Raw genomic sequence first — 26,917 nt, 5'->3', positions numbered from 1 at the left:
GTCAGTATATCCAAATTTTGAAGTTAACTGCTAGTGAAACTATAGTACTTGTCATAAGAAATGGCAAGGTGGCATTCGTGTGACTTTCTTCACCCCGCCCCCAGGAATGTGTCCGATAGCTACCACTATTAGGGCAATTAGTATGTGCTAGATATTATGGTAAGCTGTTAATACACTTGATCTCACTTATCAGGTGTTATAATGATCATTTTTACAGATGAGGAAGCTGACACTTAGAGAAAGATTTTTAACATCTTGCCTCCAAATTTCACGCCCTTGACCACCATATTATTGTCTCCTGCAAAGAGTGGGAAAGGAGGAGTCTTGGACAGAATCCTAAGAAGACCCAGTAGAAGTGACTGAGGTTGACTGGTCAAAGAATGAGAGGAAAAACCAGAAATAAGGGAGGAAGTCTAGGTGAGGAAAGTTTTAAGTAGGAAGCCTTAATCACAGTAGTTGGGAATTTTTTTGTTTTTTCAGTGAATCTACAGACCACAGAGGATGTAGAACTTTTTTCAAAATGTTTTATGGGGCTTCCCTGGTGGCGCAGTGGTTGAGAGTCCGCCTGCCAATGCAGGGGACACGGGTTCGTGCCCCGGTCCGGGAGGATCCCACATGCCACGGAGCGGCTGGGTCAGTGAGCCATGGCCGCTGAGCCTGTGCTCCACAACGGGAGAGGCCACAACAGTGAGAGGCCCGCGTACCGCAAAAAAAAAAAAAAAAAAAAGAAAATGTTTTATGGCGACTACTCATTCTCTCTGATTCCCAAGTTTTACTGACAAAATCCAGACACTAACTTGGAGTGTTTTGGGGGGAACAGTGGTCAATATTATATATATTTTTAAAAAGTGACATGAAGAAAAAGAGCTTTTACATATAGGTGGAGAGGGGATAAATTAAGTGAGGGGAGAAACCTTACAAGTTTCCTAAGAGCCAGAATAGGTTTTCTGCTTTGCAGGCACAGAAGCCTGGAGTAACCAAGTAGTCAATCCTGACTCATTTTAAAAACTGAAGTATCAATTTTCTTCACTTATTTGCTCACGGTATTCTCTGCGATGGGTAAATCCACCTAGCAGACGAAAGCTAGGTGTAGGGGTGATGAGCTTGAGTGGTAAGGGGCCAGAGGAAGATAATCCCTGTTATGAGCCGGAGGTGACTAGAAGGCCAGTGATGCTGGTGCAGTGAAGAGAACTGGCTGGCAGAAATAGGACAAACCGATTGAGGGCACTCTAAAGTGAAGAGACTCATTAGCCAAATACTCAAATCACCTTTCGGTTTAGGAGGAGTATAATGCAATTGACTAGTCTCTCTAATTAGTCTAATAGGTTACAGCTTCTTTAGTTACATTAGCTTTCATAAGATACCATCTGGCCAGCTTAATCTGCTTACAAATTTCCTAAATTCCAGCAGCACCTTATTTGTGTCTTTCTACAAATGATTAATCTTCGTTTCATGTTGACTTTTCACTTGTTTCAGTGTCAGAAGTTGACCTTTTAAAAGAATTGGGGGCCTCCCTGGTGGCGCAGTGGTTGAGAGTCCGCCTGCCGATGCAGGGGATGCGGGTTCGTGCCCCGGTCCGGGAGGATCCCACGTGCCGCGGAGCGGCTGGGCCCGTGAGCCATGGCTGCTGGGCCTGCGCATCCGGAGCCTGTGCTCCGCGACGGGAGAGGCCACAACAGTGAGAGGCCCGCGTACAGCAAAAAAAAAAAAAAAAAAAAAAAGAATTGGCCTTTTTCTGATGTCTATTTTGTCGATATCCGCAAAGTTTTTGCACCTCTTTTAGAAGGATAATCCACAGACTAATACATGGGAACATATTTCCATACTTGTTTCTTATCCATATTCCAAATAATGTTGTTCAAATACTAAATATAATTTCAGCATTCTGAATTTCTTCCATTACCCCATGAACTTTATGTGATACGAATTACTATCTTTCCAACAGCACTTATTAACATCTAACTGTATTCATTAGGCACTTAGTACCTACCCAGCAGCCCTAGGTACTGGGATAACACAGAAGACTGAGGTTCCAGTAGCAAGAGAGAAATAAGGCCAGTAGTATCAGTTTAGCAGCAAAGGGGGGTGACTAATTCATTCTGATGGATCTGGCAATTTTTCCAAGTGGTGAATTGGGCTGAGTCTGAAGGGATGAATAGGAGTTCATTAGCCACTGGAAAAGGGAAGTATCCCTAACACCTCCCTCCCCAAATCTGGTAATGTTAGTGGCATTTAACTTAAAATAACAGTAAAAGAAAGAATAAAATGACAATAACACAAGAAGAAATCGTGCTCACTTCATGACTTGGGGGTTGGAGGGGGGACTGAGCCTTTAAACACACTTCAGATCTGAAAGTAAATGTTTATAAAACAGGATTCACAATCGAGGGAAAGGGGTGGAGGAGGAAGAAGTTCAATTTGTTTTATTGTATTAAGTTAAACAAATGAGTATAAATATCAACATCTATGCTTGGGAACACATACTAATTTCCATAAAGATCCTAAGCTTGAAAATGAAAGCCTCAGAACCTTATCTAAAATTACAATATTTGCCCTGATGTTTTATATCCCCAATATCATTTTTAAGGGTTCTAAAGTGAATCTGCTGAAGAACTTTCAGCATCTACACACACACACACACACAAAATAATCCACTCTTGATTGAAACAATCAACCACACCCTAACCAACTTCCACTTACTCTGACTTTCACACCTCCACATCGTTCAAAGTTTGGCTTAATTTATACTATGACTATCTCAAAGCATTAATTTAGCTCTAAGTTTTGACACTCCACCTCTTCATCCTTCCGTTCAATTATTTCCTCTTAAATTCCATTAATTTCGCCCTTCTCCTTAAGGGACACTTAGAAAATACATCAACAGCACTATTACAAAACCAATGGCTGCAGCCAGTCTGAACACACACACTCATTTCCACTCACATCCCTCTCGAGGCTGTTTCTACCACTGATCAAAATCAGCGGACCAGGAAGGAGGAAAAAGCTGAGCCAGGAGGGTTGTTCCCTTCCTTCCACTCCCCCCAAGCCTGCCCCCCCGCTCCCCCTTCCCCCAGGGCCGCACCGCGACCTCGTGCGCCCCCCCTCCACCGACCCGCCCCCGCTGTCACCAGCCACTGCCTAGAAAACAGTCATAGCCTTTGTTAAAACGTCCATGAGCACAATGTACCAGAAGACGGGCACATTCCCGGGGGCGGGGTGAAGAAAGTCACACGAATGCCACTCCCTCCTTGGCACAAGCTTGGGGCGACAGCCCACCTCCTCCAAATCCTCTCCCCGCGCGACGCGGAATATTCCTGGCAACTCTGCACTCCGAGACGGCAGCGCGGGGGAAGGGACGGGCCCGGGACGCCCGCCGCTCAGGGGCACCAAGCGGGGGTACTGAACTTGAAGCTGGGACACCCTCCAGCGCCCTTGGCGAGGCTCCCGGTTCTGCCAAGCCTGAGTCTGGACTTCCAGCCTCTGGAGCCCTTTCCTTCAATTTCTCCTCACACATACCCTCTCCCGCTCCCGCCACCACGCACTCAGCTCCCCACGCGGCCGGGGCCGGACACTTACGGCAGCGCGGCCAGCCCCGCTGCCGCACGTCTGGCAGGTTTCTCCTTATGGGGCCGACGTCTCCCAGGGCCGCCACCCGCACACACTCCGAACCCTCCCCGGACGCCCGCCCGAACCATGTTCCCCGGCTGCGAGCCCCGCGCCGCCACCACACTCACCGCGCGCCCCGCGCCACTACTCCGCGCTCTGCCGGCCGCCAACCGCGCCTGCGCCTTCCCACCGCCGCCGAGCCCAGGAGGAGCCAGGAGCCGACGGGAAGGGCGGGGGGAAGCGGCGGGGGCGGGGCCAGGGCGGAGTTAGGCAGGGGAGGGGAGGGGCCAGACAGGGTGGGAAACAGAGGGGCGGGGCCTCCGCTGCCTAGGTTCGGAAGACTTAGCGCTCAGGGCACCGCGTTAGAGCTTTCCACTCTTGAGATCTGTTACAAATAACACTGGCAAGAGAAGTCGTCGAGGCCCCTGGGTGCACCCCACGCACATTCACACTCCAGAAAGCCCAGCTTGGCGCGGGGCCAAGCTAGCCAGCCCTCTGCGTCAGCACGCCTCTCCCTGGACCCACCCTAGATCCTCGCGGGCCTTTCACCCTTTTACATGCCTACCTCCCCACACACTATTCCACCCACTGGCCTCTCTCCTCATCGCGCGGTGTCCTCAGTCCATGGTAAGCGGCATGGAAATTTCTCACCCACAAACCGCCTATGCAGGGCACCCTAGTTAACATGTCTCTGCTGTGTGAGCCCAGAACGTGGTTGGTGACTTTCCAACCGTTGCCCACTGTTACAGTTCAGCCCTTTCCCTGAGAACAAACTCTTCTGCTGTTCTGGCCTTTTGCTGACAACATCTGCTTTTTCTTAAAAAAAAAAAAAAAAAAAAAAGTCTTGAACAAACCTACCCAAATATCTTGGGGAGAAGAACACATGTTGTCAAATAATACCCATTATTGACCCTGCTTTTTAGGGAGCTACCTCAGAATTTGAGCCTTCTTAAAAGCCCCTCTGAGAAACAGAATATTCAGCCTGTGTTGTCCTGTGAATTTTGCTCTATTGGTTTCAGGTTTTCTGGCAGTTAGCATTTTAAGAAGCCTAACTTGATTATTATTCCATGCTGCATGCGTGCTTAGTTTTAAGTTCTGTACTTTTCTGTTTAAAATCTGGTAAGCTGTGGTATCTCACATGCCTTCAGATCAGCTATTAAAACAAACACACCTGAGTGAATCCAAAGTGAATTGGCCTGTGGGCCTGAAGTGATTTATTCCAAATTAGTTTTCCTTTCTTCTTTTTACTTTAGTTATGATGGAACTAAGAAACATTTGGCTTATTAAGAATAATAGAATTGCCACAGGGCCACACCAATAGTCCTTCCCAGCAAGTATTTTGACCGAAAAGGGAAAGAAACATTTTTGGGGAGAGACTGGTCATTGCCCTTAGAGATTTGAATATCCTGAAATTCTTCCCATTAACCTTTGTGATTCTTCCGTTTGTGTATTTTACAAACCAGACTTTCTGAACTCATTTCTGTTTTGCTTTTGTCAAATAAGCATAGGGGGACTGCAGTAAGAACAGACTGCAAGAGGGTATGTATACTGTTAAATGCAGACAGACTCTGTAGGCTGAATAAATCTGTAAGTGCCTGGAAGTAGGACCTTGTCCTAGTTACTTCACTGGTAAAATGTTTTACATACAGAAGGTGCTAAAAGAAAAAACAACAATAACACTGTGTTAATAAAGATAATTTTTGCATCTTAGTAGATGCAGATATATGTTTGTTCACTTTCATTTGATTACGGATTTATTTTCTTATTTTATGTCTGAATTTGTCTGAATATTTTGATTGAAGTGACGAAAACCAAAATGAAGTAGCTTACGCAAAAAGAGAAAGTTATTGTGTAACCCAAGTTGCGAAAGGGTAAGTCTATGATTGGCCCTAAGAATAAGTGGAACCAGTAACTGAATGCTTCAAATTCCAGATTAGGCTCTCAACCCTGCCTCTCTTGGAAGGGGTCACTCTTCAGAACCTCCAAGTCATGTTCTGTACACTTGGAACCATGGCTTCGGACAAATTGTGGGCTCACATCTACCAAGGTGTCAGCAGACAGAAAGTACCTCTCTTCCTGAAGTTTCAATTTTTAGAACACCAGATAAAGAGCATGATTGGGTGAGGCTGAGTCATATAACCATTCTTGGAGAGAAAGTGCAGGTGGGACATAAGAATGGTACCCCCCAGTAGAAACTCAGAATTGGAGGAAAAAAATGAAGAGAAAATTTCTAAATGAAAACAAAAGGTAGAAGGAGATGCTGTCTTCAGAAGAGAAGTGCTAGAGAGACCAAAAAAAAAAAAAAAAAAGGTTCAATGTTCACCATGGAACAACTGTATTTAAGGAATACAGCCTTGGAATTATCTTTGATCTCTCTCTTTTATTCAAGTACTAACCAGTCTTCTCAATAATGTCTCTGTGTTGGTTTTCTATGGCTGCTGTTACAAAAATCACCACAAACTTCATGGCTTAAAACAACACAAATGTATTACAGCTCTAGAGGTCAGAAGTCTGAAAAGCGTCACACTGGGTTAAAATCAAGGTGCCAGATGGGTTGAGTTCCTTTATGGAGGTTCTAAGGGAGAATGATTTTTCTTGACTTTTCCACTTTCCAGACACCACCCACATGCCCTGGATCATGGCCCTTTCCTTTCCATTGCTGTAAAGCCAGAATGACATTACTCTCTCACACTGACAATTCTGCTTACCTCTTCCACATTTAAGGACCCTTGTGATTATATCGGTCCCACCCAGATAATCCAAAACAATCTCCTTATTTTAAGGTCAGTTTTTTAGCAACCTCAATTCCATCTGAAACTTTAATTCCCCTTTGCCATTTAACATAATATTTCCACAGGTTCTGGCTACTAGCACATGGACATGGTGGGGGCATTATTAACCCTACCATAGTCTTTATTTTCATAAAAATAACAGAGCCTAAGGCATTGGTTCCCAAACTGGGACACTTCTAACAGATACTGATGTCTGGATACCACCCCCAGATCTTATGATTTAATTGGCCTGGAGTCCATTGGCCCTTAAACACACACACACACACACACACACACACACACACACACACACTCACTCTCTCTCTCTCTCTCTCTCTTGATTGGATCAGGATGGACCCTCTCACCCATGCTGGCCCAATCAGAGAACTTGCCTGGGGATTTAGAATGGGATTTAGAACTTGCCTGGGGATTAGAAAGGGGAAATTAGTAACACTGGGTGTCTGGAGCTATAATATCAATTTAGGACCTATGGCATCAGGAGAAAGATAAAAAACAAGTCAAGAAAGGGCAGAGACACAAAGAGAAAGGAGGTAAACAGAGTGGAGCCAAGCCTGGATTCTCAGTGGCTGTCCGCCTCCTGGTTACAGTGGCATTCTTACCCTTGGCTGCTATGAGGCACCCCTGCATTCTCGTAAGAAAATCTTATTTTGCTGAAGCTAGCTCAAATTGGTTTCTCTTGCATAAACCCCCAAATGTTCTCATTAATACATGATGTTAGCTTAATTTTCCCCCAATTGCTTATTTATGAGATGCCTCTTGTTTAAGAAATGAAGCAAATTTCAGAACCAAACTGTCAGAGTTGGTATTCCAGAGCTGTCTACTTCACTAGTACCCTACCTCCTGGTTACCCTCCTTCCTCTTAATAGTTACTCAAAGGCCCAGAAGGGGACTCACAAGTTATCTCAGCCTTTTTCTCATTCAATAGTCCAGTCTCCACAAGACACACCAGGTGGATGTAGTTCTACTTCTCTGCTTGACTGCTAGCAAGTAAATATTAATGACTTGCAAATCAAATCTCTGGCCTCCCCTTCTCCTAATCTTCAGTTCTATAGTTAAAACTGACGAATGGATTTTTCCTCCTCAATTGATAAGAAATGAAACTCAGTTTTTCTTCCAAATTCTGCTTTTGTCCTGCAATTTCTTTCCTTGTTAATGAAACCCCTACGCACCCCATCACACATTAGAAATGGGAAAGTCACCCATGACCCCTTCTTTTCCAGCCTCAGTTGTCTACTCATTCTACCTCCTGCATGTCTCACATATTAATGCCTCTTTCCTGCATCACTTCAGGTTAATCATCAATCACCTGACCTAAGATGCTCTCCCAACTCGTTTCCCTGTCTTTAGTTTCTCCCAAATCCAATCCACCCTGCTCAATTCTGCCAGATATGTTAACAAACACAAACATGATCAAGCCATTGTACTTCTTAAAAACATTTTATGACTCCCAGGCACTTTAACAAAAAATACAAACTCCTTAAGCACAATCAAATTTTCTAATTACTGGCACTAGCGCTCCTTTGCAAACTCATTCCCTCTACCCTCTACCTAAGCTGCTCTCTTATACTTTCAAGCTGCTAGGACTTCTCTATTCTCTCTGCATGGTAGACACATTCTTAAAGACCCAGCTCCAAAGACACCCACAGTGTAAGGTCTTCCTGGTGCCACTCCATGCAAAGTAAATTAGTTATTGCTACTCCCCTTGCTCGCCTAGTACCAGCATCCCCCTCTTCTTTATGCCTGAATCTTTCTCTTCACCCAGACCTCTGAGGCAGGGGAACAATGTAGCTCTGGCATTAATTACAAAGCCTGACACATACAAGGTTAGAAAAAATTCTTGTGGGAAAAAAAGAAGGAACATAAGGAAATAAGATTCCATGCTGTCTTCTGCTCATGACTTGCCAGATCATTTTTCCATCCCTTAATCATTTCACTCATTAGTTCTCCAACTTCCAATCTAATAGTTTGCACCCAGCACTTGTTTCAAGAATTGGCTTAAACACTCATGTCCAGAATGAGTGGAGGGGTGCATACCCTGTTGTGCCCCTACTCTGATAAATCCTTTCCTTTAGGACTTTTCATCACTTATGTGGTTAATCCCTACTGATGATATAATTTAGTTTTTCCTGACTTTGTCGTATTGTTCCATGTATTTACATTTCTAACTCCCACGTGGTTGGGAAACTGCAAGAAAGCAGAGTTTAATTTCTGTATTTCTTTTGTATCATCTCAAACAATCTTGGTAAACATACAGGTAGCATGGAAGGCCATATGATGGGCCATAAAACTAAGGTCAATAAACTTAAAAGGACTGAAATGAAACAGAGTATGCACTCTGACTACAATGAGATTAAATTAGAAATAAGTACAATAGGGACTTCCCTGGTGGTGCAGTGACTAAGACTGGCACGCCCAATGCAGGGGGCATGGGTTCAATCCCTGGTCAGGGAACTAGATCCCACATGCTGCAACTAAGAGTTCGCATGATGCAACTCAAGACCCTGCATGCCGCAACTAAAAGATCCCGCATGCCACAATGAAGATCCCACACAAGGCAACTAACCGCAACTAAGACCTGGCACAGCCAAATTAATTAATTAATTAAAAATAATAAAAAATAAAATTATCAAAACATTAAAAAAAGAAATAAGTACAATAGATATTTAGACAAAACCCATATATTTGGAAATAAAATAATATAAAAGTCAATCATGTTTTATATGCTAGCACACAATTAGAAAATAAAACTGGAAACAGTTTAATTTATGATAACATCAGAAACTATAAAGTGGTTAGGAACAAATTTCACAAAGAATATGCAAGACCTCTTTATTATTAACTACAAAAAACTGCTGATAGAAATTCAGAAAGACCTAACTAAATGGAAAGATACACCATGTTCATGTATTGGAAAACTCAGTGTTAAGATATATTTCTCCCAGTTTTGATTTTAGACTCATCACCTTCCCAGTCATAATCCCAGCAGACCTAAAAAATAATCACACTGATTATAAAAGGCATATAGGAAAATAAAGCCACATAGGAATGTAAAGGAAGAATCCAAATTATCCAAAGCAATTTTGAAAAAGAAAAACAAACTTAGAGGACTTACAATAACTGACTTTTAAGACCTACTACAACGTCACAGACAGCCTGGAATACAGACCAATAGAAATATCAATAGATTAAACAGAGAGCCCAGAAGTGTCCCACTTATATGGTCATTTGATTTCTGACAAAGTAGCCAAGGCAATCTGTTAGGGAGAGGAGAGCCTTTTCCATGAATAATGCTGGAATAATGGGGTACCCATATGCAAAGAAATTGAAACTTGATTCCTACCTCACACAATAAAAACTTAATTTGAGATAGAACATAGACCTAAATGTACAAAGTAAAACTATAAATCTTTTATGTGGGGGACTTCCCTGGTGGCACAGTCATTAAGAATCCACCTGCCAATGCAGGGGACACGGGTTCGAGCCCTGGTCCGGGAAGATCCCACATGCCGTGGAGCAACTAAGCCCATGCGCCACAACTACTGAGCCTTCACTCTAGAGCCCGCGACCCACAACTACTGAAGCCCACGCACCTAGAGCCTGTGCTCCGCAACAAGAGAAGCCACTGCAATAACAAGCCCGCCGTACCACAATGAAAAGTAGCCCCCGCTCGCCGCAACTAGAGAAAGCCTGCACGCAGCAACGAAGACCCAATGCAGCCAAAAGTAAATTAGTTAATTAATATTAAAAAATAAAGTAAAATAAAATAAAATACATCATTTATGTGGAAACATAGAATATTTTTGTGACTTGGAGGTAGGCAAAGATTTCTAAGACAGAACAAAGAAAGCAATAACCATAAATGAAAATAATGATGAAGTAGACTTCATGAAAATTTAAAACTTTTGTTCATCAAATGATATCATTTAGAAAATTAATGAAAAACCTTCAGACTGGGAAAAAACTCTGCATAACATATCTCACAAAATACTGGCATCAATATACAAACAGAGTTTCTGAAACTCAATAATAAAAAGAAAAAAGCAATTTAAAAATTAACAAAAAAGTTGAGTAGAAGTCTCACAAAGGAAGAGATACAAATGGTCAATGAGCACATGACAATGTGCCCAACATCATCAGTCATCAGGGAAATGCAAAATAAAACCACAATTAGATCACAAAACATACCCACCAGTTTGGCTAAAATTGAAAAGATCAACACCACCAAATGTCAGTGAAGATATGGAGCCATTGGAACATTCATACATTGTTGGTGGGAGTGAAGCAATATACAACTACTTTGGAGAAAGATCTGGCAGTTTCTTCTAAAATTATTCATATGCCTACTCTATAACCAAATAATTCCCCTCATCAGTATTTACTCAAGAGAAATAATAACAAATGTGTACAAAAAAGACTAGTATGAAAAGGTTCTTAACAGCTTTATTTACAGTAGTCTAAAATTGGAAACAGAGGTGCCCATCAGTAAGACAATGAATAAACAAACTGAGATCTTCACACAAGGAGGTATAACTCAGCAAAAAAAAATAATAAAAAGAAATGAACTACTGAAACAAGTAACAATGTGGATGAATCTGAAAAAAAAGTGCTGAGTGAAGAAAGCCTTACATGAAAGAGTATGTAGGAACAAAATGAAAAGACAATCCACAGAATGGGAGAAAATATTTGCAAACGAAGTGACCAACAAGAGATTAATCTCCAAAATATACAAACAGCTCATGCAGCTCATTATCAAAAAAACAAAGAACCCAATCAAAAAATGGGCAGAAGACCTAAATAGACATTTCTCCAAAGAAGATATACAGATTGCCAACAAACACATGAAAATATGCTCAACATCACTAATCATTAGAGAAATGCAAATCAAAACTACAGTGAGGTATCACCTCACACAGGTCAAAATGGCCATCATCAAAAAATCTACAAACAATAAATGCTGGAGAGGGTGTGGAGAAAAGGGAACCCTCTTGCACTGTTGGTGGGAATGTAAATTGATACAGCCACTATAGAGAACAGCATGGAGGTTCCTTAAAAAACTAAAAATAGAACTACCATATGACCCAGCAATCCCACTACTGGGCATATACCCTGAGAAAACTATAGTTCAAAAAGAGTCATGTACCACAATGTTCATTGCAGCTCTATTTACAATAGCCAGGACATGGAAGCAACCTAAGTGTCCATCAACAGATGAATGGATAAAGAAGATGTGGCACATATATACAATGGAATATTACTCAGCCATAAAAAGAAATGAAATCGAGTTATTTGTAGTGAGGTGGATGGACCTAGAGTCTGTCATACAGAGTGAAGTAAGTCAGAAAAACAAATACCGTATGCTAACATATATATATGGAATCTAAAAAAAAAAAAAAGGTCGGGCTTCCCTGGTGGCGCAGTGGTTGAGAGTCCGCCTGCCGATGCAGGGGACACAGGTTCGTGCCCCGGTCCGGGAAGATCCCACATGCCACAGAGCGGCTGGGCCCGTGAGCCATGGCCGCTGAGCCTGCGTGTCTGGAGCCTGTGCTCCACAATGGGAAAGGCCAGAACAGTGAGAGGCCTGCGTACCGCAACAAAAAAAAAAAAAAAAAAAAAAAAGGTCATGAAGAACCTAGGGGCAAGATGGGAATAAAGATGCAGACGTACTAGAGAATGGACTTGAGGACATGGGGAGGGGGAAGGGTAAGCTGGGACAAAGTGAGAGAGTGGCATGGACATATATACACTACCAAATGTAAAACCGATAGCTAGTGGAAAGCAGCCGCATAGCCCAGGGAGATCAGCTTGGTGCTTTGTGACCATGTAGAGGGGTGGGATAGGAAGGGTGGGAGGGAGGGAGATGCAGGAGGGAAGAGATATGGGGATATATGTATATGTATAGCTGATTCACTTTGTTATAAAGCAGAAACTAATGTACCATTGTAAAACAATTATACTCCAATAAAGGTGTTAAAAAAAAACCCTAAAAATAGAGCTACCATATGATCCAGTAATACCACTCCTGGGCATATATCCAGAGAAAAACATGGTTTGAAAGGATACATGCACACCAATTTTCACTGCAGTACTGTTTACAATAGCCAAGCCATGAAAGCAACCTAAATGTCCATCAACAGATGAATGGATAAAGAAGATGTGGTACCTATATACAATGGAATATTACTCAGCCATTAAAAAGAATGAAATAATGCCATTTGCAACAACATGGGTGGACCTGGAGATTATCATACTGAGTGAAGTAAGTCAGACAGAGAAAGACAAATATCATATGATATTGCTTACATGTGGAATCTAAAAACACGGTACAAATGTACCTATTTACAAAACAGAAATAGTCACAGATGTAGAAAACAAACTTATAGTTACCAAGGGGGAAGGGGGGGTGGATCAACTGGGAGACTGGAACTGACATATATACACTACTAAATACAAAATAGAAAATTAATAAGAACCTATTGTATAGCACAGGGAACTCTACTCAATACTCTGTAATGACCTACAGGGGAATAAAATCTAAAGAAGAGTGAATACATGTATATGTATAACTAATTCACTTTGCTGTACAGCAGAAACCAACACAACATTGTACATCAACTATACTCCAATAAAAATTAATTTAAAAAATACAAAACAAAAATCAAAACCAAACTCCCCCCAAAAAAAAGAAGAAAAGAAAAGAAAAGAAAGAATGTGTATGATACCATTTACATGAATTTCTAGAGCAGGCAAAACTCATCTATGGTGGAAAAAAAAGACAATGGTATTTCCCTGTGGGGTGTTGGGAGATTGACTGGAAAGTGGTACGTGGGCATGAGAAAACTTTATGGGATGATATTAACATTCTGTACTCTGGGTGCACAGATCTGTGCATCTGTGGAACCTCATTGAATGGCACACTCAAGACATTTGCATAATACTGTATCGAAATTTTACCTCAAAAGAAAAAAATACAACCAAATATTAAACTCTAATGAATTCTAATGTATTTTAGGGGGAATATACTGATATGTACGATCTACTTTCAAATGTGTTGAAAATCATTTGGACTGATGAAAGGATGAAGTAATGGATAGATGGATAGATAAAAGCAAGTAAAGTTAAATGTTATTTGTAGAATCTCTTTGGTGAGTGTTCACTGTACAATCCTTCCCACTTTTCTGTATCATTGAAAATTTTTATAATATTGGAAAAATACTCAGCAAAATGTGATATAATTAGGAGATGTTAAATAAATAAACATTTTTTTCTAACCATATTTACTGAGTCTCATCAGAATACAGGAATTTCTTTTGGCTGCAGAATACAAAAGTTAGTTACATAATAACTATGACTGCCATGTATGTGCAGGTTAACTTATTTAAATCTTTAGATAATCCAGGGAGCCAATATTCACATTTTTAAAAAGGTCTTAAAGTACATTGGAAATTCCAACATGTATCTACAGAATTCAATCTGTCTGTCCATACATGTCTGTAAAAATATATATGAAAGAATATCCTCTAGTTTACTGTCATGATAGAGAGAATATGGCTTTTCATTTCTAATGTCCATGGCTCATTTTGTTTACAACCTTCATTATATCACAGAGTAATCCAAAATCATAGTCTCTATCATCCTCCTGAATTCACTAAAAGGTAAGGTTACATAAAAAACATATTTCATTTTCAATGACTGTTTTATATATCTCACTAATGTTAAAGGTCTATTTTAAATAATCCTTCATCACATTCAAGAAATGAGGTGATTCTCTGTTCATTATAATTGGGCTACAGTACCTCTTGGAAAATACTTGGCAATATGGATACAATGCCTATCCTTAAAGAACCTGAAAACTAAAAGAGAATGCTGTTTTTGCATCTAACATGTGCTTGTAATATCAAAAATATGACTTCAAAAGTACGAATTTTAATTCAGTACAAAATATAAATGAAATTTTATGGTTAGGTACCTCAGCATTTTAAATGCCAACTTTATCGGTATACTTGGGAACACAGGAATGAATATTTACTTAGTTGCCTCTAAAAATAAAATAAATCAATTTTTAAATATATATTTTAAAGTCCTTTACTATAATTTGTAATTTGCTATTTCAATTTAACTACTCAAGAATTTGGTAAAAATTTTTCAAGAAAAAATATAAAGATTTAAATTACAAAACATTAAATGATGTAAGGTATAAAAATAGGAAAAATTTGTATTCTAATAAAATATATTGAGGGTGTGTATATTATGGGAACACTCTTTGGCAGCCATTCAGGTATGCCTCTCAGATCTTCCTTCAAGAAGGAAAACTGTTGCTCAGCTACAAACAGTAGGCTTAGCGGGCAGCCTCCAGCTATATCACCTTCAGGATGCGCCTCAACTTTGGAGGTGGGGGCAGAGGCTATGCATGCTTGATGGGCAATCCCCACCATGTGAATGAGCATGGTGGGTCACTGGTACCTGGCCCTTCCTGCCCAATGTGGGACTCCTCTAAGGAGCAATCTTTGGTGTGGAGCTCCCTCTTGGGTTGGCTGAAACTTGATCACATCTGCATTTTGGTCTGAAGCTCCTCACTTTCCTTTCAGAAGTGTCCAATCAGCATCTCAGGACCAAGGTTTTCTCTGCCCAAGCCTTCCCCCGCCATTTACCTTTCAGAGATGTTACTTCTCCATCCTTCCCCCAAACCTCTTTTTATCCTGATTGTAAATTTGGATCATCGTTTTGGCGGCTAAACAGTTCTCAATTGTTGGAAAAGGATACTATTAATAAGGCATTGTCAATACTGGAATAAAAGCTAAAATAATTACTATAAATATAAATTGTACTTCTGCATACTCTTTTATTCCCCAGGCTAATTGTCTAGTTTCTGGTTAAACAGAATGAGTACCACACAGAAGGCATTCACAGACCCTGGATCTTCATGCAAAAGAGCAAGATCTGTTATGAGAGGTTTGACTAGGGTGTGGTCACCCAGGACTATGCTTTAGGGTACCAGCATTTCTTTAGAGGCTGAAAAATTGTAAATAATTTAAAAAAATAGCTCCCTTTCAATGAGCTAACGCCACCGATTCTGACACTCATTCCTTCCTGCCAGTCTCTCTAACCAACTCCCAAACAAGTGAATAAGTAAATTCCAGCTAATATTTCTTGAGTACTTGTATGCTGGCCACAGTGCTATGCTCTTTACATATGTTTATTCCATGGAATCATCACTTCTACCTACTACAGTTTAGTTCTATTATTATCCCTGTTTTGCAAATAGCCAATCTAAGGCTAGGGAAGGTTAAACACTGGGCCCAAGGTCATGGCTGGTAAGGGTCAAGGACTAAATTAGAATCCAGTAAGTGTCTGATCTTAATTCACTCAGCTCTGAGAGGTTAAGTGCCTTCACCTAAATACAGAACGGAGTTCGGACTAGAATTCAGGTCTTCTGAAACCTCATTTTGTGCTCTTGCCTCTAAATCATGAGTATCCCTTTTAAGGCTAAAAGTTACGATTCTTAATCTAAGACGTTTGATTGAATTCTGAAATCCTATAGTCAAACATATATCCTTCAGACAGAAAAATCGATACAACATTCAGTGATTCTGTATTTGCTCTCTGTTTAGTCTGAGTGTTTGCTGGCCATTTTGTCTTCAGCTCTAATATGTCTTTTGTTTCATCACAATCTGAGTTGATTTTCTTAAATCTATTATCACTGGGAGGAGAGGGGCTGAGTCTCTTTTTACCTTTGGGAAGAAGCCCAACAGAGCCCTACCTTAATAAATATTACTAGATGATATTTGTTTCCTTCTTATTTGTCTTCCCTTTGGATCAATAGCTGTAGACTTTGGGGTATCTTTTCCCAATATGACCCCCAAAATAGGGAACATTTTTTCCCAAATAATTACAAATTTTCCATATAAGACATTTGAGAAAACCCAATTGCAAATTACTAAAATATTGAGATGATTCTATCAGAAGCAACCTGGGATTCCATTGCTCTCTTCACTTGAGCCCATTATAGTCTAACCAGAAGTAGTTATTATTCTGATCCTGAATAAGAAAAATGAAATTCTGTTTATTTAGTCGCGAGGTAGTGATTAATTTCCCTCATTTCTCGTGGGTAGACCCCTCTGGGTGACCTAGGCCAATACAATAGGCTAGGTCTTAGGATAGTTCTGACACCATTTACTTCAATATGATTTTTTAAGGTAAGATAACAAGAGAGATGCAACATTGAAATGTTTGAAAGCAAGCTGCAATGGGAATCCTGCACCAGCTACAGAAGGCAACCTCAGCTTGAAAAGACCTTGGCCCTTGTTTTATAAGATGAATGTTGCATAGGGACAGAGGGTGAAGCCGGACTGGTACAGGGTGCCATGGGCCACAGGCACATGGCTTTACTGTTTTAAACTCTTAATCTTTAAAACACTAGGGAAGGAAGGGTTGAGCGAAGTGATACTACCCTGTCATGGGAGCTTTGTACTTTCATAGGATTTGGGTCTTATTTTTGTGTTTTTAAGCTAATAATTTGCAGAAAAATAAGCCAACTTGTAGGAGAATTCCCTCATCAAAAGCAATTAGGATTGGAATTGGTTTGGTAATTGGCAAAGCTGGCTAAAGTGGAGAATTGAAAACTTCATTTTAACATAAAGCTATATGTACATTTATTTATCAGTCTTTTGACTTAAAGCCCGGGGGTCTTCTTTGAGTATGGCTCCATCAATAGATGGTCCCCGTAGTCACTCTTGAATAAACCATATACATAGTAGCAATAACAGTATTAATAATAACATTTGAGCACCTACAATGTGTCATGTACTTTTAGTCCTCCCAGTATCTTTTTTTTTTTTTTTTAAGTTTATTTATTTATTTTTTTAATTAGTTTCTGCTTTATAACAAAGTGAATCAGTCATACATATACATCTGTTCCCACATCCCTTCCCTCATGCATCTCCCTCCCTCCCACCCTCCCCATCCCACCCCTCCAGGCGGTCACAAAGCACCGAGCTGATCTCCCTGTGCTCTGCGGCTGCTTCCCACTATCTATCTACCTTACGTTTGGTAGTGTATACACGTCCATGCCTCTCTTTCGCCTTGTCACAGCCCACCCTTCCCCCTCCCCATATCCTCAAGTCCATTCTCAAGTAGGTCTGCGTCTTCATTCCCGTTTTGCCCCTAGGTTCTTCATGACATTTTTTTTTTAAATTCCGTATATATGTGTTAGCATATGGTATTTGTCTTTCTCTTTCTGACTAACTTCACTCTGTATGACAAACTCTAGGTCTATCCACCTCATTACAAATAGCTCAGTTTCGTTTCTTTTTATGGCTGAGTAATATTCCATTGTATATATGTGCCACATCTTCTTTATCCATTCATCCGATGATGGACACTTAGGTTGTTTCCAGCTCCGGGCTATTGTGAATAGAGCTGCAATGAACATTTTGGTACATGTCTCTTTTTGAATTATGGTTTTCTCAGGGTATATGCCCAGTAGTGGGATTGCTGGGTCATATGGTAGTTCTATTTGTAGTTTTTTAAGGAACCTCCATACCGTTCTCCATAGTGGCTGTACCAATTCACATTCCCACCAGCAGTGCAAGAGTGTTCCCTTTTCTCCACACCCTCTCCAGCATTTATTGTTTCTAGATTTCTCTTTTTTTTTTTTTAATTAGTTTCTGCTTTATAACAAAGTGAATCAGTCATACATATACATCTGTTCCCACATCCCTTCCCTCATGCATCTCCCTCCCTCCCACCCTCCCCATCCCACCCCTCCAGGCGGTCACAAAGCACCGAGCTGATCTCCCTGTGCTCTGCGGCTGCTTCCCACTATCTATCTACCTTACGTTTGGTAGTGTATATATGTCCATGCCTCTCTTTCGCTTTGTCACAGCTTACCCTTCCCCCTCCCCATATCCTCAAGTCCATTCTCAAGTAGGTCTGTGTCTTTATTCTCGTTTTGCCCCTAGGTTCTTCATGACATTTTTTTTTTAAATTCCGTATATATGTGTTAGCATACGGTATTTGTCTTTCTCTTTCTGACTAACTTCACTCTGTATGACAGACTCTAGGTCTATCCACCTCATTACAAATAGCTCAGTTTCGTTTCTTTTTATGGCTGAGTAATATTCCATTGTATATATGTGCCACATCTTCTTTATCCATTCATCCGATGATGGACACTTAGGTTGTTTCCAGCTCCGGGCTATTGTGAATAGAGCTGCAATGAACATTTTGGTACATGTCTCTTTTTGAATTATGGTTTTCTCAGGGTATATGCCCAGTAGTGGGATTGCTGGGTCATATGGTAGTTCTATTTGTAGTTTTTTAAGGAACCTCCATACCGTTCTCCATAGTGGCTGTACCAATTCACATTCCCACCAGCAGTGCAAGAGTGTTCCCTTTTCTCCACACCCTCTCCAGCATTTATTGTTTCTAGATTCCTTGATGATGGCCATTCTGACTGGTGTGAGATGATATCTCATTGTAGTTTTGATTTGCATTTCTCTAATGATTAATGATGTTGAGCATTCTTTCATGTGTTTGTTGGCAGTCTGTATATCTTCTTTGGAGAACCAGTATCTTTTTGAGGTAGCAATTATTATCATCCTCATTTCACATTTGAGGTTAAGAAACTTGCCTAACATTATACAGTCAGTAAATGGTAGAGATAAGATTAAAACACATGTTGTCTGTCTTCCAAGTTTACACTCTTAACCAGCACAACATCATCTCTAATTTCCACTTCTGGGTGTCCTTAGAGAAGAGCTTTTACAAAACTAAAGGCATTTGTGAAGCAGTCTAAGTACAGAATCCTAGACTTTTATGATTTTTATCCAAAACCTTTAAGTTGTCTCCCCCATACATATTTTAACAGCAATTTTACGAGCTCTTCATCTGCATTAAATCTTCCCAAAGTATTTTCATGAAAACAACAGTTGGAATTTCATGAATTCCAATTTATATTTCATCCGTTTATGAAATGTTTAGTCAAATTATGGAATTTAAATTGTACATACAGAATTACAATATTTGTGATCAACTTACGGATGTGTACTTGAAATAAATAGGTTTGGGAACAAACGCAACGAAGAGCAGACCACTTAACTGGTGGGACAGAAGTAGGCATGAGTATTATTGCCCAAGAGTATTCACTGTGCTGTGGACATGGGTTAGTATGTTTTACAGTTAAATGATCATCATTTCATCCACAACTCCTTCAGGAGGAGGTCAGTGAAGAGAGTTTCTGCCATATTTAAATCTCATCTGTGTTTCACTACAGTCACAAGCAGTATAGTAATTGCTTCTCGGTTGTTTGGCTAAGATGAAGTGTAGTAAAAGTGGTATAGTGATTATGCACATCACCTTCACATGATTCCAGAGGAATGTGTTGTATTTTCCATTTTTATTAAAAGTCTAACATGTCAGATAGTTGATTTCATACATGTGTGTGTGTGTGTATATATATATATATATGAATAGCCTTTTATATATGTATATATAGCAATAGCTTTTTAATATATAAGTTTATATATGTATATATGAATGTGAACATATATATGCATGTATACACGCACACACACATATATATATACATTATATAGAGCCTTGTTTTTTTCTGTTTTTTACTTTCAGATCCATTCAAATCAGCTTGCTATATTAGTTTCCTATTGTTGCTGTAACCAATTACCACAATTTACTGACTTAAAACAACATATATTTATTTTCTTATAGCTCTGGAGGTCAGAAATGTCTAAAATCTGCAAAAGTCTAAAATCAAGGTGTTGGCAAGGGTGTGTTCTTTCTGGAGACTTCAGGGGAGAATTTGTCTCCTTGCCTTCTCCAATCGTCAGAAGTCTCCTATATCACTTGGCTAGTGGTCCCTTTCATCCCCTTCCTCACATCACTCCAATCTTTTGCTTCCATTTTGCATTCCCTCTTCTGTTGCCAAATCTCCCGCCACCTCTCTCCCGTAAGAACCCTTGCGATCACATTTAAGGCCCACTTGAATAACGCAGGCTCATCTCCCCTCCTCAAGATCCTGAAAGTCATCACACCTGCGAAGACCCTTTTACTATGTTAGCTAATATGTTCACGGGTTCCAGGGATTACGATGTGAATATCTTTGGGGTTCATTGTTGAGTCTACGGGCACGTGGCTTAATTACAGACTAAGGAACTAATTTCCAAAAGTAAACTGAAAAACTAATCAGGTCAATGTTCTCAACAGGGATGCCTAGAACGCCTAAACTGTGAAGAATTAAACAGTTAATTTAACTTTTAAAAGCAATTTAAGAATTTTGGTAATGGAGAGTCTCAGATTGAATTTGAGAACTTGTAGCGTATGTGGCTCATTTCTTTTAAAAACAAAATCTATTTAAAACTTAAGAAAAAAATCCTCCCTCTCTTCTGCCTTTGCTCTTATCTTCTCACTCTTCTTCCCTTCCTCTTCTCAGTTACACGCCTCTGTAACTTATTTCATGAGTCTATACTGTAAGTTCTTGTACTTTTATAGTCATTTCTTGTTCAGTTTTGAACTCAATAAGAAAGAAAACCCCAACTTGATTTTCTCTGTTATCAATCTTAAGTGGAAGGGCAGTACTTATGTGAAAAAATATGCTTATGCTAAACTTACATAGAAAATATATAACCAAAATAAATATAAACAGAATAATTTATTTTTCTTGCATCCAGTGAGGAAGCTGCCAGATTGCTCTTTCCCGACGTGGGCCATAAATTAGATTAATTAGTTTGACCTCATCCTGTTTATTTCTGGAGCATTTTGGCTACTCTGAAGTCCCACAGGGCTTTTAGGGCTAATGTTATCAGTCTTTTGGGTGACGTTAGTTTTTCTACATTGGGGGCTTATGAGCTATCTCTAGCTTTTTTTTCTATCAGGGAGCTTGCACTAGGGCTTTTTCTTGATCTAAGAGATTTTGTTTGTGGCTTATCACTTCCTTTCTTTCCCTTAAAAATATTAACACTATACCTTTATAACACTTTTACTCTACAGGGGAACAAAATTTGCCACACCAAAATGTGTCTCTTTGACATGCGGATTATTTCAAGGTGAAAACCATCAAGGCCCAAAGACTCAGGAAGAATCTTTGACCTTCCACCTCACTGCCTAAAAGAATTTAGACAGAAGTCCTGTCCCAGAATAGAGCTATCACTAGAGATAGCTAAAGAACACAGGCTAGATGTATTGGGGAAACTCAGCAGGACCTACAGATCGGGGTCCACTCTGTTTCTGCACCATCTCTGCAAAGCCCAGCAAACATTTGTTTAGCAAACATTTGCTTTTCCATCTCCGTGTGAATTGCCTTCCTCCCCGTTGAAGTTCCAAACCACTGCCCCCAACATCCTCTTTTGTCTTTAGCTGAAGATGGTATTTAAGGTGAGGGCTTCAGACATTCTGGCAAGTTACTCCATTTTCCTGGGTCTCTCCCATGTCTACATGTTACTAAATTTATGTTTGATTTTCTGCTGTCAATCTGTCTCACGTCAGATTAATTCTTAGACCAGCCAGAAGAACTCAGAAGGGTAGAGGAAAAATTTTTCCTCTCTGACGCCTCTTCATTCATTTAGTTGCTTCATGCTCTTCTAATAGCACTGTCTCAAATCTTCCATTCTCTCCATTTCTACAGACTGTCTCCTCAGCTAACCAGCTGTTCATGATTTTGAAACGGGTTTGCCCTCTATCTCCTTACAAATATCATCAGGTTTTCAGTGCACACATTTTCTAAATTGTAAACAGTGACTGAATCATGGGACTGTGAGCAATTTTTTTCTTTTTGATTTTTTGGGGCATTTTTCGTATACTTTATATTGTATAAATTCTAGAAAATATGATATATAATATATTAATATACAATAATATATTAATGTATTATAATTCTAGAAATATATTATTATAATATATATTATAAATTCCAGAAAATATTATGTACTGTATTAAAATAATAAAATAATTTCTTCATAAAATGATTGTGACAGAGATATTGGCTCTTTCACAAAATAGTTTTTGATCATTTCTGCACAAAAATCCTGTATCGCATACAGAAATTGCCATCTATTCCTATATCTTTTGGTTTCTCGCTCCACTTCTCTCCCTCTCTGTATATAGGTGTGAAAGGAGCTAAAAAAAAACTGTGTTAAACATTTACTTAGTAAAACAGGAAAGAGGTTAAAGTTCGTTACAATAATACAAAGAACCCCGCCAGAGAAACTATGAAAGATCAGCTAAAATATTCTAAGTTAAAAAAAAAAATTAAAACCCAACTGTAACAATAAAACAAACCATGCACAGTTAAGTCCCAAATCTGACGAAGGGAATACTTTTGAAGGGAGAATCAGTAATCAATGGAGAACTTTTCAAGCTTTGGGATTCCTGAATGCATTACATGCAGGCCACTCCCACATGTCAGGGCAGAGAGCCCCAGAGAGAAAGGTCAAAGCCCAGCCCACCAGCCTCCCTGGGGTTGAAGGACAATCAGCATGAAGGTAGCCCAGCTGCACCAACCCTCAGGGGCAAGCTCTCAGTGCTCGTACCCTCCATATAGGCTGTAGATTACCTTCTTGTATATAAAAGCTATATATCCTATATCTTATTGTACAAGAACTACAGTCTCCGTATTGCCCTTATAATATAGAGCAGGTTGCTAAAACTACTGAGAAAAGGGAGCAGAAAGAACATCTTATAAAACACCGCCCCCGCACGCAAATACCAGTCTGTCTATAACTAAAGATATCACTCTTTACTGTAAGTGGGCCCCTTTGCTCCTTTTGGATCAACTGCATAAATACTTTTCTGAGGTAATCTTGATCCTAGCAGTATTCTTGTAATATGCAAGAAGTAGCAACTTTCTTTCCCATTAAGAAGAGAAATGTGGACTACAAACCGTATCTTTTTTTTTCCATCTTGTAGCCTCGATTAAAAGGAGAGCGTTGCACATAAGGTGCCACGTGTTTACCGTACCATTTCCTCTTCTTGGACACACAGAACGACAACATTCCCAACCTCCCTTGCAGATGGGTTGGGAGCATTTCACTGAGTTCTTGCCAATGGAATGTAGACAAAAATGGCACGCCGCTTCCAAGTCCGGCTATAAAAAGCCTGTGTGCAAGCAACTCTCTGGCTCTTTCTCTCCCTATAGCAGAGGTCATGCAAGCCACGTGTTTACATGGCAACATCACAAGATGGTGGGAACCTGGATCCCTGAGTCACTAAATGGACGAGAGCCCCTGCCAACCCACATCAGACTCGGAGGGAGAAAATCTATACTGAAGTCCAATGTCTTTATCTATAATGACTTAGAATCAAGGTCACAGCCTTTGTGTTTACTTCTCACCTTATGTCTTCTGTGATGCCCCTTATTCTTCCTTCAAATATCCTTAATTTATGATATGAATTTCCAAGTAATTATTGTTCTATTTACTTCTTATTTTTATTTTACTTTCTTTTGAAAATTCTATTTTTAAAATATTTAAATAGCTTACAGAAAAGTTATATTTGGTAGGCTCACTTTTAATAGCTAGGCCGATTATTTTTATTATAATATCCCACTAGCGAAAACACCATAGAAGCTTTTACAGTCACAAAGTTCATCTTATAGTTGTCATATTTGAAATCACATAGAGCTATCAGTTTTGCTATAGTACAGCTGAGTAGCTCTACTAGGTCCAACCCTGCCACAGGAAACAATTTAAGATGCTGGGGGAAAAAAAAAACCCAAAATAATATAAAACAAACAGTGACTGGGAGGCATAGGAGAATAAACAAAAACAGTAGATCTTGGAGGGAAGTCGAAACTCGGAAGAAGGAACGGAGCACAGTACCAGTTTTCCATCTGTTAGAGACTGAGGAAAAAACACAGATATCTCTACCTGGAGAGGCTAAAACGCAGACAATCTGCAGAATTTCTGGCCTGAAGAAATAGAGGATAGAATGCAGAGCAACTACAGCCACTGGAAAGCAAGGGGGTGACAATGGAAAGGAGACGGGGGTGGGGGTGGGGTGTATCGATTTCTCTCTACAAATTTTGCTCAATTCTGTGGCTGACCCCTGAACTGCACAGGTGCTAGGGTAGGCTCAAATTAACACAGCTAAATGTAAGAGAGCTGAAATCTGAGATGTTGCCACCTCAGGAGATTCAGACCATGAAGTCTGAAACCAACCAAATGACATACCTGATTTAAAAACAAACAAACAAGCAAAATATCAAAATCAACTCTTCAGGAGACTATAGCAGAATCCAGAGTCTCCATGATATAACAGTCACAATATCCAGGGTAAAATCCAAAATTATCCAACAAAACAGGAGAACGTGGCCCAATTTTTAGGAGAAAAGTTAATCAACAGAGATCAACCCTAAGATGACTCAGTTGTCCAAATTATTAGGCAAGGATACTAAAGGAGCTATTTTAATTATGCTCAGGGAAGTAAATAAAAATACCCTCACAATGAATAATACAGACAGGGACTCTCAGCAAAGAAGTACGAACTCTAAATAGAACCCAGTGGAAATTCTAGAACTGAAATCAGATAGAGTTGCAGTCCACCTCTCAATTATGAATTACAAAGTAAAATTAATTTTTTATAACATAGCTGTAAACAAAGAAGATCAAAGAGCACTGCTCAGCACCCAGCTCTAAGTCATTACTGACTGACAGTGTACCCTGAGAAGAATTCAGGATGAAAAACAGGATGAGGCACTCTGTGCTTTGGAAAAAACAAGCCCCTTAGAGAGACCCATACATAGAAAAGCACTAAAATCATTAACCTGAGATACCTGTTCTTTGTGAATAGCAGTAATCTTCTACCAAGATGCATGCTTGACTGCATAGATTCCCTAGCCAAGAATCATATATAAACTAGGCTTCTTCCTCTTCCTCTTCAGAGCAGTTCCCTCAGAACTACTGAGAGGCTGTCTCCTGGGCAAGAGTCCCCAGTAAGGTCTTGACATGTACACGCTGCTATATTTAAAATGGATACCCAACAAGGACCTGCTGTGTAGCACAGGGAACTCTGCTCAATATTTTGTAACATCCTAATTGGGAAAAAAATTTTGAAAAAGAACAGATACATGTAATATGTATAACTGAACCACTCTGTTGTACACCTGAAACTACTACAACATTGTTAATCAACTATACCCCAGTATAAAATAAAAAGTTAAAAACGAACACCAAACTCACAACTCTTGTATCGTGCATTTTTCTTCAAGTCGACCTATCAACAAAAGGAGCAAACTGCCCCCATCACCCCCTCCACTTTTCTCCAAATTCCTTTTAGGAAGGAAGCATTGAGAAAAGCCTGAGGATGTGGGGAGAAAAATATAAGTAAGGAATAATGGATTCACTTCCCTTCCTTAAAGGTGTTTACAGTCTTAGAAATAATTTTGTGAAGCCAACTCTACTCACCTTTACTATGAGGAATGTAACAGAAATAAAAAGATCTTTGTTACAAATGATTTATATGTTCTAACTGGACTGACAGTATTGGAAAATAATCCTTTCTGAGACAATATTAAAGTTCTTTGATAGACATAGTTATTTGTCACATCACTTCTACTTTAACGACAGATCATTTCAATAGGCTTCACATTGCAATTAGAGTAACTCCCTGCCATCTCTAGTCCTCAAACTATTCATTACTCTCACTATCTTCCTTCTTTTTAACCTTATCCTCTTGCAACTTTCTGGCAAAACCCATTGCCCCTTAAGGCCAGCCTTTTACTATTTCTTCCATTAAGAAATCTTCAGTTTGTGGAGAAAAAAATAAAGTTAATTACAAAGTAGTCAGTGGGTGGCAAGCGGAAAAACACGGGAGGCCGATGCTAAAGTTGCATACATGTCACAGGAATCGTACAGGAAAGGAAGAGAGTTTCAAACCATACTCTCAAGAGATGAAATATCTCTTAAATTATTACTCATATTCTGGAAATACCCTGTGAAACTATATGAAACGTGTTAAATGCTGTCATAACACTGTATTTTATGCACTCTGAAAAATCATATTGCTTTAAAGGATGAGGAAAAAAACTACAGTGATGCTTAGAACATGCACATTGCACTGCATTGTCATTTTCTAACATTTCATACTGTGTTACAGGATCTCTTCATGACGTATTTATTATGAAATTGACATTTCAATTTTACCTGATGCCAGGCATTGGCATTTTAATCCTGTCAGGCATCTTTTCTTTTCATGTGATGATCTCAGTGAACACTCTGCTTTGTTCTTTTCTTTGGTTTTCAATTCCATTTCAAAACATACTGTGTGAATGTGTTTTCTTCCTTTGTTCACAAATATTTAACAGCCTTCCAGTACCTAAAAAGAAGAGTAGATAAAACACATACTGATATTGTAGTGAAGGTAATGTTACTGTAATTTTAAAAGACAACATTCACAAAACACAAACCGCAAAACATTTTTTAAAGAAGAAAAAAGCATTACAAAATAACAAACAAACAAAAAAGACAACATTTGTTAATAACATGATCCCTCTATCTCTGCCCACTTTCTCCCTT

General features: G+C 39.7%; 1 protein-coding gene across 3 annotated transcripts in view; it reads right to left on the bottom strand.

Annotated features, from left to right (window-relative positions):
- PRRG1 (proline rich and Gla domain 1) overlaps window positions 1-26,697 on the bottom strand; it is a 184,508-nt gene extending 157,811 nt beyond the window's left edge. Inside the window, exon 1 of one of the 3 annotated variants that reach the window (XM_081222110.1) lies at window positions 26,546-26,697. In XM_081222110.1, the coding sequence (XP_081078236.1) occupies window positions 26,546-26,651 (106 nt within the window). In that variant the 5' untranslated portion in view covers window positions 26,652-26,697. Of the gene's footprint in view, window positions 1-3,734; window positions 3,805-26,545 lie in introns of those variants that run through there. The other 2 variants (XM_081222111.1, XM_081222112.1) reach the window with 2 other exon arrangements.
- Between the last annotated feature and the right edge of the window lie 220 nt (window positions 26,698-26,917).

Source organism: Mesoplodon bidens, assembly GCF_964165515.1.
Source record: "Mesoplodon bidens genome assembly, chromosome: X".
In the NCBI taxonomy this organism is placed as follows: domain Eukaryota; kingdom Metazoa; phylum Chordata; class Mammalia; order Artiodactyla; family Ziphiidae; genus Mesoplodon; species Mesoplodon bidens.
The sequence above is the reverse complement of the archived record's forward strand: the minus strand, read 5'-3'. Positions and strand labels throughout refer to the sequence as shown.